The sequence below is a fragment of the Varanus komodoensis genome, unplaced genomic scaffold (genome assembly GCF_004798865.1).
Source record: "Varanus komodoensis strain SLA01 unplaced genomic scaffold, ASM479886v1 scaffold99, whole genome shotgun sequence".
Classification (NCBI taxonomy): Eukaryota; Metazoa; Chordata; class Lepidosauria; order Squamata; family Varanidae; genus Varanus; species Varanus komodoensis.
In genome coordinates this window covers 1,300,532-1,314,613 of record NW_025336676.1, presented here as the reverse complement: position 1 = coordinate 1,314,613, position 14,082 = coordinate 1,300,532, and the positions used below count along the sequence as shown (strand labels likewise).

At 44.9% G+C, this 14,082-nt stretch overlaps 1 protein-coding gene across 1 annotated transcript in view; it reads right to left on the bottom strand.

Moving 5' to 3' along the window:
* Positions 1-3,323: 3,323 nt before the first annotated feature.
* ATCAY (ATCAY kinesin light chain interacting caytaxin) overlaps positions 3,324-14,082 on the bottom strand; it is a 31,602-nt gene continuing 20,843 nt past the window's right edge. Inside the window, exons 8-11 of the mRNA XM_044419109.1 lie at positions 13,288-13,386; positions 11,958-11,993; positions 11,800-11,835; positions 3,324-3,430 (exon numbers count right to left, since the gene is read on the bottom strand). Of these exons, the coding sequence (XP_044275044.1) occupies positions 3,340-3,430; positions 11,800-11,835; positions 11,958-11,993; positions 13,288-13,386 (262 nt within the window). The 3' untranslated portion in view covers positions 3,324-3,339. The remainder of the gene's footprint in view (positions 3,431-11,799; positions 11,836-11,957; positions 11,994-13,287; positions 13,387-14,082) is intronic.

The following is a 14,082-nucleotide window of genomic DNA, read 5'->3' as shown; positions in this document are numbered from 1 at the left end:
AGTGATGATGAGTTCTATGAGTTCAACAAAAACTAGAAGAGTACTTGAACTTTAAAGTCTCTCTTTTGTTAATGACAGTGATGATGGTTCTTAATGCCACTGTTGCCTGCTGTTCACTTTACAAGGTTGTAATACGGTATTACTGTATTCTGTTATAGTTTATTAAATAGTTTAGTAAACTATTTGATTCAGAATATTTTTTTTCTTGTTTTCCTCCTCCAAAAACTAGGTGCATCTTATAGAGCGAAAAATACGGTATGTGAACAAAGCAGAGCCAAGAGCAGTGATGTTTGCACCTCCTAGTGGTGGCTGTAATTTCTGGGCTTATAATCATGACAAAAAATAAAGATGATTTAATGTGCATATTTTCCTGGGCTCCAAGATCACCGCAGACAGGGACTGAAGCCAAGAAATTAAAGGACGCTTGCTCCTGGGGAGGAAAGCTATGGCAAATCTAGACAGCATACTAAAAAGCAGAGATGGCACCCTGCCAACAAAAGTGCATATAGTCAAGGCTGTGGTTTCCCAGTTGCAATGTACGGCTGTGAAAGCTGGACCATAAGGAAGGCTGAACGCCGAAGAATTGAGGCCTTTGAACTGTGGTGCTGGAGGAGACTCCTGCGAGTCCCTTGGACTGCAAGGCGTTCAAACTGGTCAGTCCTAGAGGAGATCAACCCTGACTGCTCTTTAGAAGGCCAGATCCTGAAGACAAAACTCAAATACTTTGGCCATGTCAAGGGAAGGAAGGACTCACTGGAGAAGAGCCTCATGCTGGGGACGATGGAGGGCAAAAGAAGGAGGGGACGGCAGAGGATGAGGTGGCTGGATGGGGTCACTGAAGCAGTTAGGGTGAGCCTAGGTGGACTCCAGGGGATGGTGGAGGACAGGGAGGCCGGGAGGAGTGTTGTCGGTGGGGTCGCGATGGGTCAGACGCGACTTCACGACTAACAACAACAATGTGCATATTTAAAAATAAGGAAGAATGTTGCACGTCTGTGCGGGGGACATCATAAGCCCAAAGTTCTGATGAGTCGAGATGGGGGATTCACAGAAAGCCACATACCATTGTTAGTCCTGCATTTATATGTTATTTATTTTTATATTTATAGCCTGCTTTTTCCTGCAAAGAACCAAAGACAGCTTACGGAATCCTCTGCTGCTCCAGGGTATCTTCTTCACCTTGTGAGGCGGTTAGGCTGAGAGCTGGCAACTGGCCCAAAGTCACTCAGTGAACTTCATGGCGAGTGAGGATGGAACCTGGATCTCCTGAGCCTCTGCATTGTGGTAGCACGCTGTCTCTCTTGGCATGTTTTTTATTCTCTCACAGAACCTTGAAACCATTAGTGATGGGTTTGTATTGTTTCTAATAAAGAATTTCTAGTAAATATGATTTCCATCATTGATGTACTATAGTAGCTACATAATTTAGAAATTATTTGTTCAATTTGGAACTTTTAATGAATTATAGTCATAGACTATAGAATAGCAACTTGCTATTCTGTTATAGTAAAACTACTGTAGCCACTGTTTCACTTAACCACAGACCAGACAATGGTTTTTGTTTCTGGAGTTTTGTGGCTTACTGCTCCACAGACAGCCATGCGGGGAGCACTCCCCTTTGTAGCAGCTGCCACGACCATCCCAGAACCCCATTTAAAGGGTGGGTACCAGACCCAGGACCCAGTGTGTGATTCCATGTAAGGCTCATGATGTGACATAGGATGAGCTCCCCTGGAGTGGGCTGCACTCCAGTGTGTTGGGTCTTGTTTTAAGCTAACAGTTATTAAAATTTCAAAAGAAGTAATTGTAATTCAGCTACCTGTACACATCTGGTCAACAATATTAAGAGTTAAAGTTTGTGGGGCAGGCTAGAGATACTTGTGTTTTTTCCATTTCTGCATGGCTCTGTGCCCATAACCTCCTGCAGATGTGGAAGGCTGACTGTATAGCACTCAGTACTATCTACTGGGGAACTTGGAACTTATTCCCTGCAGATTTTTTTTTTGGGGGGGGGGAGATTCCTACTATATTCATATACAGTTATTCATAACTATTCATATTTTCCTTTGTCAAATGAAACAGTTATCGAGATGTCTATCTAAATTAAAATCATTAACCACAGAAGTTATAGGTAAGAAGATGATGCTAACTTCATTACAATTTTGACTCCTATATCTAACAGCTCATTAACAACCTGTATGAATACTTAGGATCAGTCTATCAAAATAGCCTTCTTTCATTTTTATAATGATGTATCTTATAATGGGATTGTACAGAAGATTTTTTTCCAACTATAAAAATGCATGTTCTACATCTCTAGATTTAATCCAATTTAAACAGCTTAATATACATTTTTATTACATTGTATACCAAGTCTTAATTGTGTTTTATCCCTTGCAACAATTGATTAATTTTTGTAATTCAGTCAAAGATTTTTAGTCAGTATTATTTTTAAAATTGGCAAATTAAATTTTGGTAATGTATTAATTTTAACTGCATTAGTTTGTAACTGAAGACAATTTCAACACTTTTCATATATTTTACCTTCTTGCATATTCTTAATATAGTGTGCATTTTTTTCATTTTTTCAAATTGCTCTCTTGAAAACATAATTCCTTTATATTGGATAGGCCTATTTTTTACTTGTAACCATTTAAATTTCAGAGAAGTCTTTCTGGCTCTATTAAAACCATTTTTACTTCCTGATGATTCATTTATAAATTGATTTCATATCCTGCAATATTCCTGCAAGTATCTATCATTTCTTTTTATTCATTGCTGGGATTTAATGAAGAGAGTAGTTGGTATGTATATTTATCTTACTTAATTCAAACCTTTTGACATGTTGTTCTGTTCTGTCTGACTGCCACAGCAAATAGTTCTAACGATAGCCAAAAGCACAGATGAGGTAACTCATTCTCTGCTGACAGAAAAAGTTCTCAGTACTGAGAAGATCTCCAGCACAGACTCAGGAGATCTTTCAATGATCATCGTTGCACTTGTTATAGAACGTAGGTGTGCAATCCTATTCATGTTTAGACAGAAAAACCCTACAACTCCCAGGATATCCCACCTGTGCTGTCTTGGCCACACCAAGAGTTGGACTTTTCCTGATTAAATAGGCATAGGATTTTATTCTATATGTATAAGCCAGCTCCAAATGCAGATTTTTTAATGTATTTTGATATATTCCTATAATGTATAGAATCCATTTTACTCTTTTGATCACTTTTTTAGCATGAAGGCAAATAAAGATGGAAGGTTCTTCTTTGGTAGCAGCCACTTACCTCAGCATGGTCCTGCCTGTGTGGTCCTTTCAGCTGGTGCTGGTGCTGCCCATCAGTCTAGGAAAGATGGTCTCCCGGCACCATTGCCTTGCCTTGAAAACAGGTGTGCTGCCTGGTTCTTCATCTGCTTCATCTTCAATGTCCTGGGGATGAAAAGTTTCTATGCTGGGATATTAAAACCTGGACATAAGCAGTTCTGCTTGCCTGCTGAATGCTGTCACAAACAGGCTGAGTACTCCAGACATTTCAAATAAATGTTTTGCTTCCTCCATCATTTTAATTTTACCTTAAAAGAAAAAAAAAAGCAACTGTAAATTTCCTTCAATGGTGTCCCTCACTTATACTGGAGCTATCCAAAATACTGGGCAGAAAACCAAAACATTTCATTTTTTACAGTTTAATTTTAATGGAGTTATTCTTAAATCTTATCATTTATATGGATGATTATAACTGGTTTATAAAGATGCTTCCAGCAATTGTCTTCCTTTGCTTATATTTCTAGAGGATTCAAAATGCATTTGCACACTCCTTTATGGGTGGGCAACTCAAGGACTGCATGCTTCTCCCTAGCAGAAATAGCAAAGGAAAAGGTGTGCTTGCTTTCTAGTTTGATTGTAAATAAATAGGTTGTTTTATAAGGCCCTCCAGTACGCATTCCTTACAGAGAAAAGTCTTACAGAGACTTTATAAACTAACTTTTCTGTACTGAGATTCTCACACACCAAGGAAAGTTAGAGTTTATATGACTATATCTTTACAACCAAGTTGTAAAGTCTACATTATATGAATTTCAAATACTAAAGACACATTTCTTATTGTAGGCTCAGTATTTTTAATTCAATGTCCACTGAATTCCTGGGCATTTCAACAAAGCAAGTTAAAGGATCCATCATACATAGTTAACAGCAATCTGTATCTTCTAGAGTTAAACTGTCTAAATACAAATACAAATACATAGGGGTGGAGATTAAATTTCCCACGTTTTGCAAGTTATGCTCTGGGGGAAAGAGCTCCACATTTACACAGGAAAACTGCAGTAGGTTGTGAGTGTTTTGTGCCTTGTCTTGGTTACAGAAGAAACCTCACTTGGAGACCGAGGGCATGCTCTATTGACCGTTTAAGGAAATATGCAAATCAACACATGTATTTACAATTTATTCATATAGAACATAGGGTTTCCTCTGTCCTCTGACATATGCATGACACTTGTATGCAAAAGTCTTTGAGGCCAGAGGAAGGGCCACTGGGGGAAATTGCACTGTGCGCATTCAAAGGGAACAGCATCTTCCATTTTACGGTAGAGCAGCCATTGTAGGAGTCAGGGTATTGTACTAGTCCTGAAAGGTCCAGGTCAAATCCCTGCACTCCAAGCTGGCTGGACATCCTGGGGCCAGTCAAAATCTCTGCTTGTCCTCCCTTACAGAGTTGTTGTGAAGATAACGCATGTGGAAGACCACAGCTCAGACAACGAGGCCTGCCGGATCAGACCAAAGCTCTACTGAGTCCAACATTCTGTTTGCACAGTGACCAACAAGTTGCCAATGAAAAACCCATAAGCAGGACAGCACCTCCTGCCCATGTTTCCCAGCAACTGGTGCACACAGCCATACTGCATCTGATGCTGGAGGCAGCATGGAGCCACGAGGACTAGCAGCTGCTGATAGCCTTTCCTAAGCCCCCTCTAAAGCTCTCCACATTGTGGCCCTCACTGTATCCTGTAGTTGTGAATTCCATGTTCGACTATGCACTGGGTGCAGAAGCACTTTCTGACATACATTTGTTTTAAAAGAACCAGATTACCCAAGTGCTTCTGGCAGGGCTTGCTTGCTTTTACCTGTTAGAACAGATAAAAATGTCAGAACATGCATTTATTATTCCAAATGCAGCCTATAGTAAATGTTCCTAATACACTAACCATGCCATGCCCCTGCATCACCTTTCTTATCTCTCTGTGACAGCCATTGTGAAAGATCAATTACTGCTACTAAGACGACGAGGAGGAACAAAGAGCGCAAAGTATTGTTGAGTCGTATTCCTTGCACGCTGCTGTAGACTGAGTTACTCAGCTTAGTTAGTGTGTGAAAGAGAGAGAGAGTGACACTGGGCTTTTCTACACAAGGCATTGTGGGAGCTTTACGCAATGCTGTCATCTTCCAGGCCCTCTCCTGTGCTTTTGAAGCATTTTTGTGCACTGGTTTTAGGCTGAACAAAGTGAGCTGTTCTCTATAGACCAAACTATGTGTCTATTAAGGTCTCCTGTACTGTAGCACCACCTTGTGGCAGAGAAAAGCAGAGAAAGAAAAGAACCTTTGTGGGGCAACACACGCAAAGGAGCCTATCTTAATACCCCAATCAATTGGGAAGTGTGCACCTTGCTAAAGTGGTGGGTCTTGTGTAGAGAAGCAAACTGCTGGCATTGCACAACTTGAGCTTGAAGTGTGGCATCTTTGATTGTGTGAACAGGCATGTTGGGTTGCTCTCAACAATAGGGGGAGAGAATGTGCGCCTTTCAAAATAAAATCAGCTTGTGAGATTGCCCATGTGTACCTCTTTATCTAGGCTTCTCCTTAGTGTAACCTGTTTATGTTTTATTAGAGTGTGAAGCAAAAACCAGGCGACTTGTGTGCCCTTTTCCTCGTTCTTTCTCCCCCTGTCCCCAGCCCACCCAACAAAAAGTCTCAGACTGATTAGCAGTAGGGGACAGGTTTTGGTGCATGTACAACTGCTCAAGTGCAGAGATTTGTTAAGGAAGAGCTGTAAAGCCCTGAGCCTTCACTTCCAGGGAAGCAAATACCATATTGTGTGCCGAAAGTGCAATTGCTACAGCAAAGTGAAGGAAGAAAAGTAATGGTAAACATAACAAGAACAGTGCTTGCCCCTACATGTTTTAAATCCCCACCACAGGATGAGCGAGGCTGTGTTGCATCCTTAGGGGAGGACGCGTGAATATTTAGCACAACAGGCCTTCAGGATCAGAGCCTAAAGTGTTCCGTCTAGCCCAGCATCCTGTTTCCAGGATACCTCCAAAGCCCACAAGCAAGACATGAAGACCGCAGGGAAGACAAACCTGGCCATATCCACTGGCCAGAGCTGCTGCTTCAGGGCTTGCTTTCCTCTTCCCTCCTTGTTCCTTTTTCCTTTAATGGCATATCAATTCAGTTCAGAATAGGCAAGCTGGACTGTTCCTATCCAACGTGTAATGCAGTATTTGAACCATGTTAGACACTTCGTTAGCATTCATCATCCTCACAGAAATTAGTATTCTGCTTCTGAAAATATGCAGGTTATATTAAACTGTAATGGTTAATAGCATTTTACAAACATCTTTTTCTACCCTTAATTTCTCTATACTCCCCTTTTAATAAGAACATTCTGCTCCCATTGGTAAATTATCCTCAGATGTGGTAGCAAACATCACAAAGGCCCATGCTTTCAATTCTTTCTGTCTTCATATGGGAGACAGGAAGGAGCTTTTCCCCAGTATTTCACCCAGTGTTAGAGAGCTTGTAGCCCTCCCAGTGTTGGGTCCCCAACTTCCACCCTTCCCAGCGTCACCAATGGCCAGATAAGAAGCTCCACAAGGAGCTTGAGGAGCACTCATTTCCTCAGTGATCCCCTCCAGTCCTTGAATATACAAGGCAATTCCCAGTCTTTAAAAGCCAGAGCGAAGAGCATATTGCGTCCGCAGAGAAGCAGCCGACGTCGTGAGAAAGGCGGGGTGGGAGGGCACGGGCTTCGCATGCATTCCACTGTAACGTCCGTCCTCAGCATTTCCCCACTATCAGAGTTCAACACACCAGGGAGCCAATGCATGTCAGAACACGGTGCCAGGTTGGATGGACAGGCTGAGTCTTAACCAAATAACAAGCACCTTCAGGTTTCAAAAACACTCTGTGTAAGCTGTTCCTTATCCAGACTGCTTGAAGTCTCAGCAACTGTTCTGAGGTTTGTATATACTTAGTGCGTGAAAGAGATAAGGCGTGCTCGAATGTCTTGTTTGTGTTCCCCAGCAGTTTGGTCGCAATGTGCATGAGTTCACCTGCACACAAGGACTGCCCAGAGACCGTGGCGGGAAGGAGATGGTAGGTCCGAGATCTCCCAGTACCACTTGCAATACTGAGGATCTCGATCTCCCAGTGGTTTGGAGTAGGGGCACCAAAAACCTACCCCTCCACACTAACCCTTCAGTCTCATTTAAGGCAAGATCAAGAAAGCATTTTGGGGGAGAAATAGATGTGGCTACAAAATAATTGTGTGAAGCCTCCAAGTTCTGGTTTTTGAAATCAACTCCACGGACTTGCTCATTTTGCCCCTGGCTCAGTCTGGTGGACATCATGATTCCAGTGAAAACACAGACGTCTCCCAGCCCTCCAGCGAGGCATCCATGCCCACGGGACTCATCTGCCACTGAGGTTTCCCTATTGAACTTTATAGGAGCTGTCCATGGTGCTGAATTCTGTCCCCAAAATAGGTTCAGCAACATAGGTAGCTTCAGTAAAGCTGAAGAGAAAAGTAAAGCTAAGATTAAAATGAATGTCAGTCATTTAAAAGGGACACCATTTAATATTTTAAAAATATTTTTTCTACCTTGCTTCCTCAGCCAGGGCAAACTGGGACTTCCTTTCCTTTCAAAATGGGTTTTACCCATTGAAAAAAATAAACTAACACTCTCACAAGGTGGACTCAATGGTCTAATCTGCCCCTTCCAAATCTGTACAATTTTACTTCTTCATGGTCAGTGGAACATTTCAGATAAGGAGATCAGTGAGCAAGCCACTTGTGTGTGTGCGAGAGTCAAATGGCAGCGACTGGCCTCGTGCAGGATGCAGTTTCTGACCTTGCTGGGTGAAAATTGCCTGGTGGCACTTAACGGCACACATGATCGTAAGAGGGAAGTGTGCATGCATGTGTGTTTTCTATCTTTTGGTCCAGGTTGTGAGTGAGTGAGTGAGTGATTTCATGCCCAAAACTGAACTGATTGAGTAACTTTGACCAGGGAGACATGGTTTCAAGTCGCCACTCAGCACTCAACTCCCTAGATTATCTTGAGCTGGTATTTCTCTTTCAATCTAATTGAAAGCAGGGCCTTTTTTACAGGGATAACTCCACATTTGTTGCCCTGAGCATTTTGGAAGAAGAGCAGGACAAAAGTTGATTTATGTGGTGTTGGCTTCTGCTATATCTCCTCTTACAGTTTCGAAATGCATGTACTTTCCAATTTGGAGATCCACATTTGCATCACCCCTGTTTGTCTCTTCCTGAAGACGACACAGTGTTCTGCATGTGTTCACAGCTTGCCTCATACGTGTGGAGGTATCAGTAGGAGATGCTGGTCCAGTATCATAAAAATCAACACACGAACCCTCCCATTCTGCAGTTGAGTCCACTGACATCTTGCTGTTGATGACTGTATTCAAGGTCTGTGTGAACTTTTGAAGCTGCTCCTTAGAGAGGCTTCCAGAAGGAAGCACATAGCAAACTTGTTCCTATAATTTGCCCCATGGGCTCCAGTCCAGGGATGTGGTTGAGGGACAGTGAAGCAAAACATATGTAAAACTTCATACCTATCAGAAGAGGTGCATGCAAGCCCCATCTGAGAGGAGAGGACGGTTGGTCTTGCAGTTTTTCCCAATGCAACAAGTGCCTGAGGCAGCAATCTCCTTTCAGAATGCAGTTCTGGGACGGATATGTGCCTTCCAACCTGGTGTAGCTGCCTGGCCATGTAAAAGACAACAAACACCCCATGCTTTCCTTTTGAGCCTAAATGCGTGATATCCAGTGCAGCCACTTTTAAACTCTTCTCTGTTTACACTACAGAAGGGCTCTTCGTGATGGAGCTGAGCTGAGTTCAAAGCCTTTCCTGGAAAGGGATCTTTGTTGGATGTTTGTAGGGAAGAACAGTGTTTAGGTGGTTGTGTGGCTCAGAGACTTGTAGGAGGCTTCCGATTCTGCTGGGGCTGAGGATGATGAGATGAGCACAGGGGCCTAACACCAGGAACACCATTTTACAGTGGGTGATACACTGGGCTGGGTCCTTCCTTTGATCCCACGCACCCTCGTGTCTCTGCTCATGACAGGCTAGAAGGTGAGGAAGAGACAAGGCATTGAGATTTGACACCCGAAGACTGCAGGTAGTGACTGCAATCAGTGAGATTTATGTGCTACAGAAACATCTATGGAGCAGAGTTGGGCAGGCTGTGGGCAGCTCAGTGGTAGGATATTCCCAGCAGACCACGTGTCTAGGCTCTGTGTAAGGTCTCCAGCCAGGGACAGTCATCCATGCACACGTGTTCTGCATGGCAAGTTCCAACACTGAACTGATCTTAGCCTTGAGAGGTTTCTCCTCCTCTTTAACCAGGCCACTGAATCTTAAGCCCATGAAATGGAGTCCTGGAGCACCAGAGAATAACCAATCTTTGCTTTATTTGATGCAATAGTCCTTCAAGGGTTTGAAGAGTGCTAGCATGTCTGTAACCTCTTGAACTCAGGTCTCCCAAAAGTACCTGCCAGCCAGCCATGTTGGGGGAAATTTTGAAGTGCAGGTGCTCGTGAACTGCAGAGTGATTGGTCCAAAGCCACGCCCCCAGGGAGAATCCAAAAATGCAGGCGCCAATATCAAAGTATCAGCAAACCATCTCGAGCTTATTTTATCTCTACCGGGATCAGGTCTTTGGGATAACCAATGGGTCTTTAATTGCCCATTTTAGACAGTGCAGCTCCAAAATACTTTGCATTACAACAAGGAACCATGTGCAACAGCTTGGAAAACTGATTTTCTGCACCACACCAAGCAATTGTAAAGGCTGCGGCTACATTTAGAAAAAAAACAGGGAATTCTAACTTGCCTGACAGGGCTGATGTGAGGATAAAATGGAGAAGAGAAGGGTTTGGTAGTTGTTGAACTGTGGCTTATTGTATGCCACAGTTCCATGGCTTGTGAACCATTAACAACCCATAAGGAGAAGCTGTGGCTGGTTATTGGGTTAGAATTACGGGTTGTTCACCCGTTTGTTATCTTTGCCAGGTTCAGGCAACACAATAACCTCTAACCTTGAGTGTGGGTTATTGTCTGAACCCAGTCCCTGTCTCACAGGGCCTGCTGACAGCACGGGTCCTGCCTCCACAACATTAAAGTCTGGCTTTGATTTAAATATGACTAAATACATCCAAACCTTGTTTCCTGGTCCTCTACCGGCAGTGCAGGCCTGTTTTGGAAGAGGAGGCAAAGCAATAAACACCTTTATCAAGCAACAGACTCAGTCAAACTCCTGTGTGAACAAGCCCAGTTCGTGCTGCGCTGTATGGCCCAGCTCTGGCTGTGTCCAAGCTGGCTGGGAGTGCACAGGCGGGGTGCTGTCAAGTTGCTGCAAAGCAGATCTCTGGCTCCCTCAAGAAGGCAGCCTCACCGGATCACAATTCCCTGTCAGTACAGAGAGGGAAAGGGCTTCCTCTGGCACTGAAGTTCTGATCCATGTAGAGCTTTATATGCACACAGAAGCGCCTTGAACTCAACCTGGTAGCATTCCGCCTGCCCGCCAGAGCTGGTGCAACGTGATCTCAGGAGACCATCTTGCTTGGCAGCACACCCACCGTGTTTTGCACTGCTGCTGCGTCCGGGCCAAGCTCACATCCAGCTTTAGGTAGAACACACTGCAGAAGTACAAGCTCAGGCTGCAAAGTGCACGGACTGCTGTGGCCAGAGGTTCTTTGTCTGGGAACAGCGTGACTGACGTGCCAGCCAGAACTAGGGAAAGGGCAGAGAGAGCAAGACCACAGATCCACAACTTCCCTAATCCCTGGGCAGGGGGACCGCCTATCCGTATCGGTTTTGCCAGGATTCAGACCTAGCTCATTGGCCCTCATCCAGCCCAGTGCTGCATTCGGACACCAGTCCACAGCCTGCACAGCTTCTTCTGCTTCAGACAGTGCAGAGAAAAGAGGACTCTGTGTAGAAGATTAAAAAGAAATATATTCCCCTAGATTAATCTGTTCCTTAATCCATTCCCTAGATTAAGGCAATCATTAAAGGTGGATTTATTTGGTGTAGTCTGGGTCCATTCAGGGCAAAAAGGGAAATATTAATACATAAAGCATGGGTGTTCTTGAACCCAAAACAAAACTCCTAGGGGTATGCAACCGAGGTGGCTTGCAAGAGGAGGGGGCTCCTCTGCATGAGGCATTTAACGACTGAGGGTTTGCTTCCAGAAGCCTGGCAGCATTACGATCGGCTTGCATGCATCTTTCCCCCCGCCAGGGTCCTTTCTTTCTGAGCTTCTCCGTGTGTTCCATTACTCTGCCACAAGGTGGCGCTGCAGCACAGCAGAACTGCAAAAATCCAGAAGCTTTCCATGGTGCCATTTGGGAGGGGTGCCAGTCACCCCACAACATAGCCCTCGAAGTTAGGCTCATGTCCCCTCTCCTAGGCTGGTGTATGTGACTTGCCTGCATGTTTGGCTTAGAAATAGCCCCAGTTCTGCAATGCTGCCCTGGAGGATGAAATGGGAGGGCTTACCTCTCTCTCTCAGCCATGTCCTGTTTCTCTTCTGCCCTGTAAGGATAAATAGCCCTCTGAAGTGTCGCATTTCCAAAACAGGAACAGAAAAGAATAATGTGCCCTCCCGGTTAGCCCGGCATCCTTCCGCTCTGCGATGCCCAATGAATCCACTCTACCTTTCTTTCCTTGCTCTGTTCCGCTCCTCTTCAAACCTAAAATGAGGCGAAGGAGATCAACCATCACACACCACTTGTTAACGCTCACGAGAGCCCTCTCCCTTGGGATGAGAAGGGGCCAAAAGGTCACTCCTTTGTCCACTTTTATATGTTGAAATTCCTTTTCTTTCTATTGGTGCTTTAAGAGCAGCAGTCCTTACCTGGCTTCATTTCTCTTGCCCAGCAAGAAGCACTTAAATAGCCCTTTCCTTGGTTTCCTATTTCTGTTTATACCCTGCAACAGCAGACTACCTTTTCAGTACCAGGAATTACCAATGATTATTCACTGAGAGAGGGCAAGATTTACAAAGCATACAGGGGTAGTGTGCCAGTGGTGAGTTCTTCCAAGTGCCTTCCAGGGAAGCAGATCAGATCAGATCTCCACATACAGACATTTCTGGGGAAATGTTTGTATGCGGAGCCAAAGGAATAAGACCTGAAGAACAGACTTTCAGACAGTCTGGTACGATACATAGGGCACTGTATAGAAGAAAGAGCGGTTAGCATATCAGCCAGGAAGTCTTTTTCAAGCAGGCAGGGCCCAATCCTCTGGCTCTGGCATTGTCTGTGGTGGCTGCAAGATTTCTCAGAGAGACAGCCTGCCTTTCCAAAGGCACAAACTAGCCTCAGAGGCAAGGAAAGGGTTTACGGGGTGGGGGACCGAGGAATCTGCATCTAAACAGCAAGCCCGCTTCCCTCTCCCCCACTCTGAGCCACTTCATCTGGGTGGGCAAAGGCAGCCCCTTGGGTGCACATCAGCTTCCAGTTTCAGAGGCTCACCTGCCCCATGTGTGGGGAGCATGTGATGGTGACCCAAGTGCCTTAAGTGCAATGTGGACGTTGCCCGGATCTTAGACGGCGGACAATCAAGCCACTTTCAAGGCTCGGTCACGCATTTACGCGCCCTTGAGAACGGAAGGGAAGAGCCATGAGTGCACAGCAGACGTGAAGCTGGCAAAGCGAACCTTGTGCGATGGGAGTTCATAAGTTGGTCTCCCATCCTGGCCCAGTGAGAAGGCCAGCCCTCTGCACAGACGCGAGCAGTGCAAGCGCCAGCAGGTAGAGCCGGTGCTTGCTTTGGAAAAGAATGTCAGATCTTTTCCAGCTCCTGCACAACGAAGGCCGCATTTGTGCCATGTAAGGCTTTTCAGTTCATTTCCTTTCTTTCACACAGTGCGTTGGTGAGCAGCCAACTGGGAAAGAGGAATGGTTTATGGGGCAGGAGTAGAGAGGTCTGCTGGACTTCGGTTTCAGGGGGCTGCTGGTGAGAGGCTGGAAGAGAGATACTTACTGCAGGATGCAGTCTGGGATCTGGACATGTTGCATGGGGATGCTCCGCGCCAGCTCCTCCAAGGTGTGGATGTACTGGATTTTGCTGATGAATTTAACACTGGGAAGGGCAGACACACACCTCATCAGCACACAGCCCTGCACATGCCCGGCTTTTGCTCAGGCCTCCTGGGGTTAACGTCAGCAATGCTTCTGACCCCACTTGGAAGCTGAGGGGAAGCAAAGTGCTCTTCCTGCAGATGGAAATTCTGCATTGAGATTAACAGATTGCCAGGGGAGAAAATGCTCAGCCTTCCCTCTCTTGTTCCTAGGAGGGAAAGCTTGATGCTTCCACTTCAAACAGGCTAAATTATTTTTCTGCCATGCCCTTACATTTCTTTGCAGCCCTTCCTTATAGAACTCCCACCAGCAATTCCCCATGTTAGCCATAAAAGGATCCTGTGAGGTAGGCTCATCTGAGAGAAGGTAACCAACTTGATTCTTGCAAATCTCCTAAATCAAACCTGGCATCTACAACTCCTATTGTCCCCAGACAGTGGGCATGCTGGCTGAGGATGATGGGGGTTCAAATCCAATGCTTTATTTCCCATGCACAGAGCATTACAAAGCAGTTTGAGCACCAAGATGAAAGAAACTCTCAGCCAAAATTAAGCCTTATACGTTCCCCTGATGCGATGCAGCATTATTGCATTTAATATTTGGCGTTGCATGCAGACTCAAAGGGACGCAGCCCTGCTTTGCAACCATGAGCTTGTTCTAACAGGTGTGGCAAGGAACTTGGCTGCATTTTCAGGAC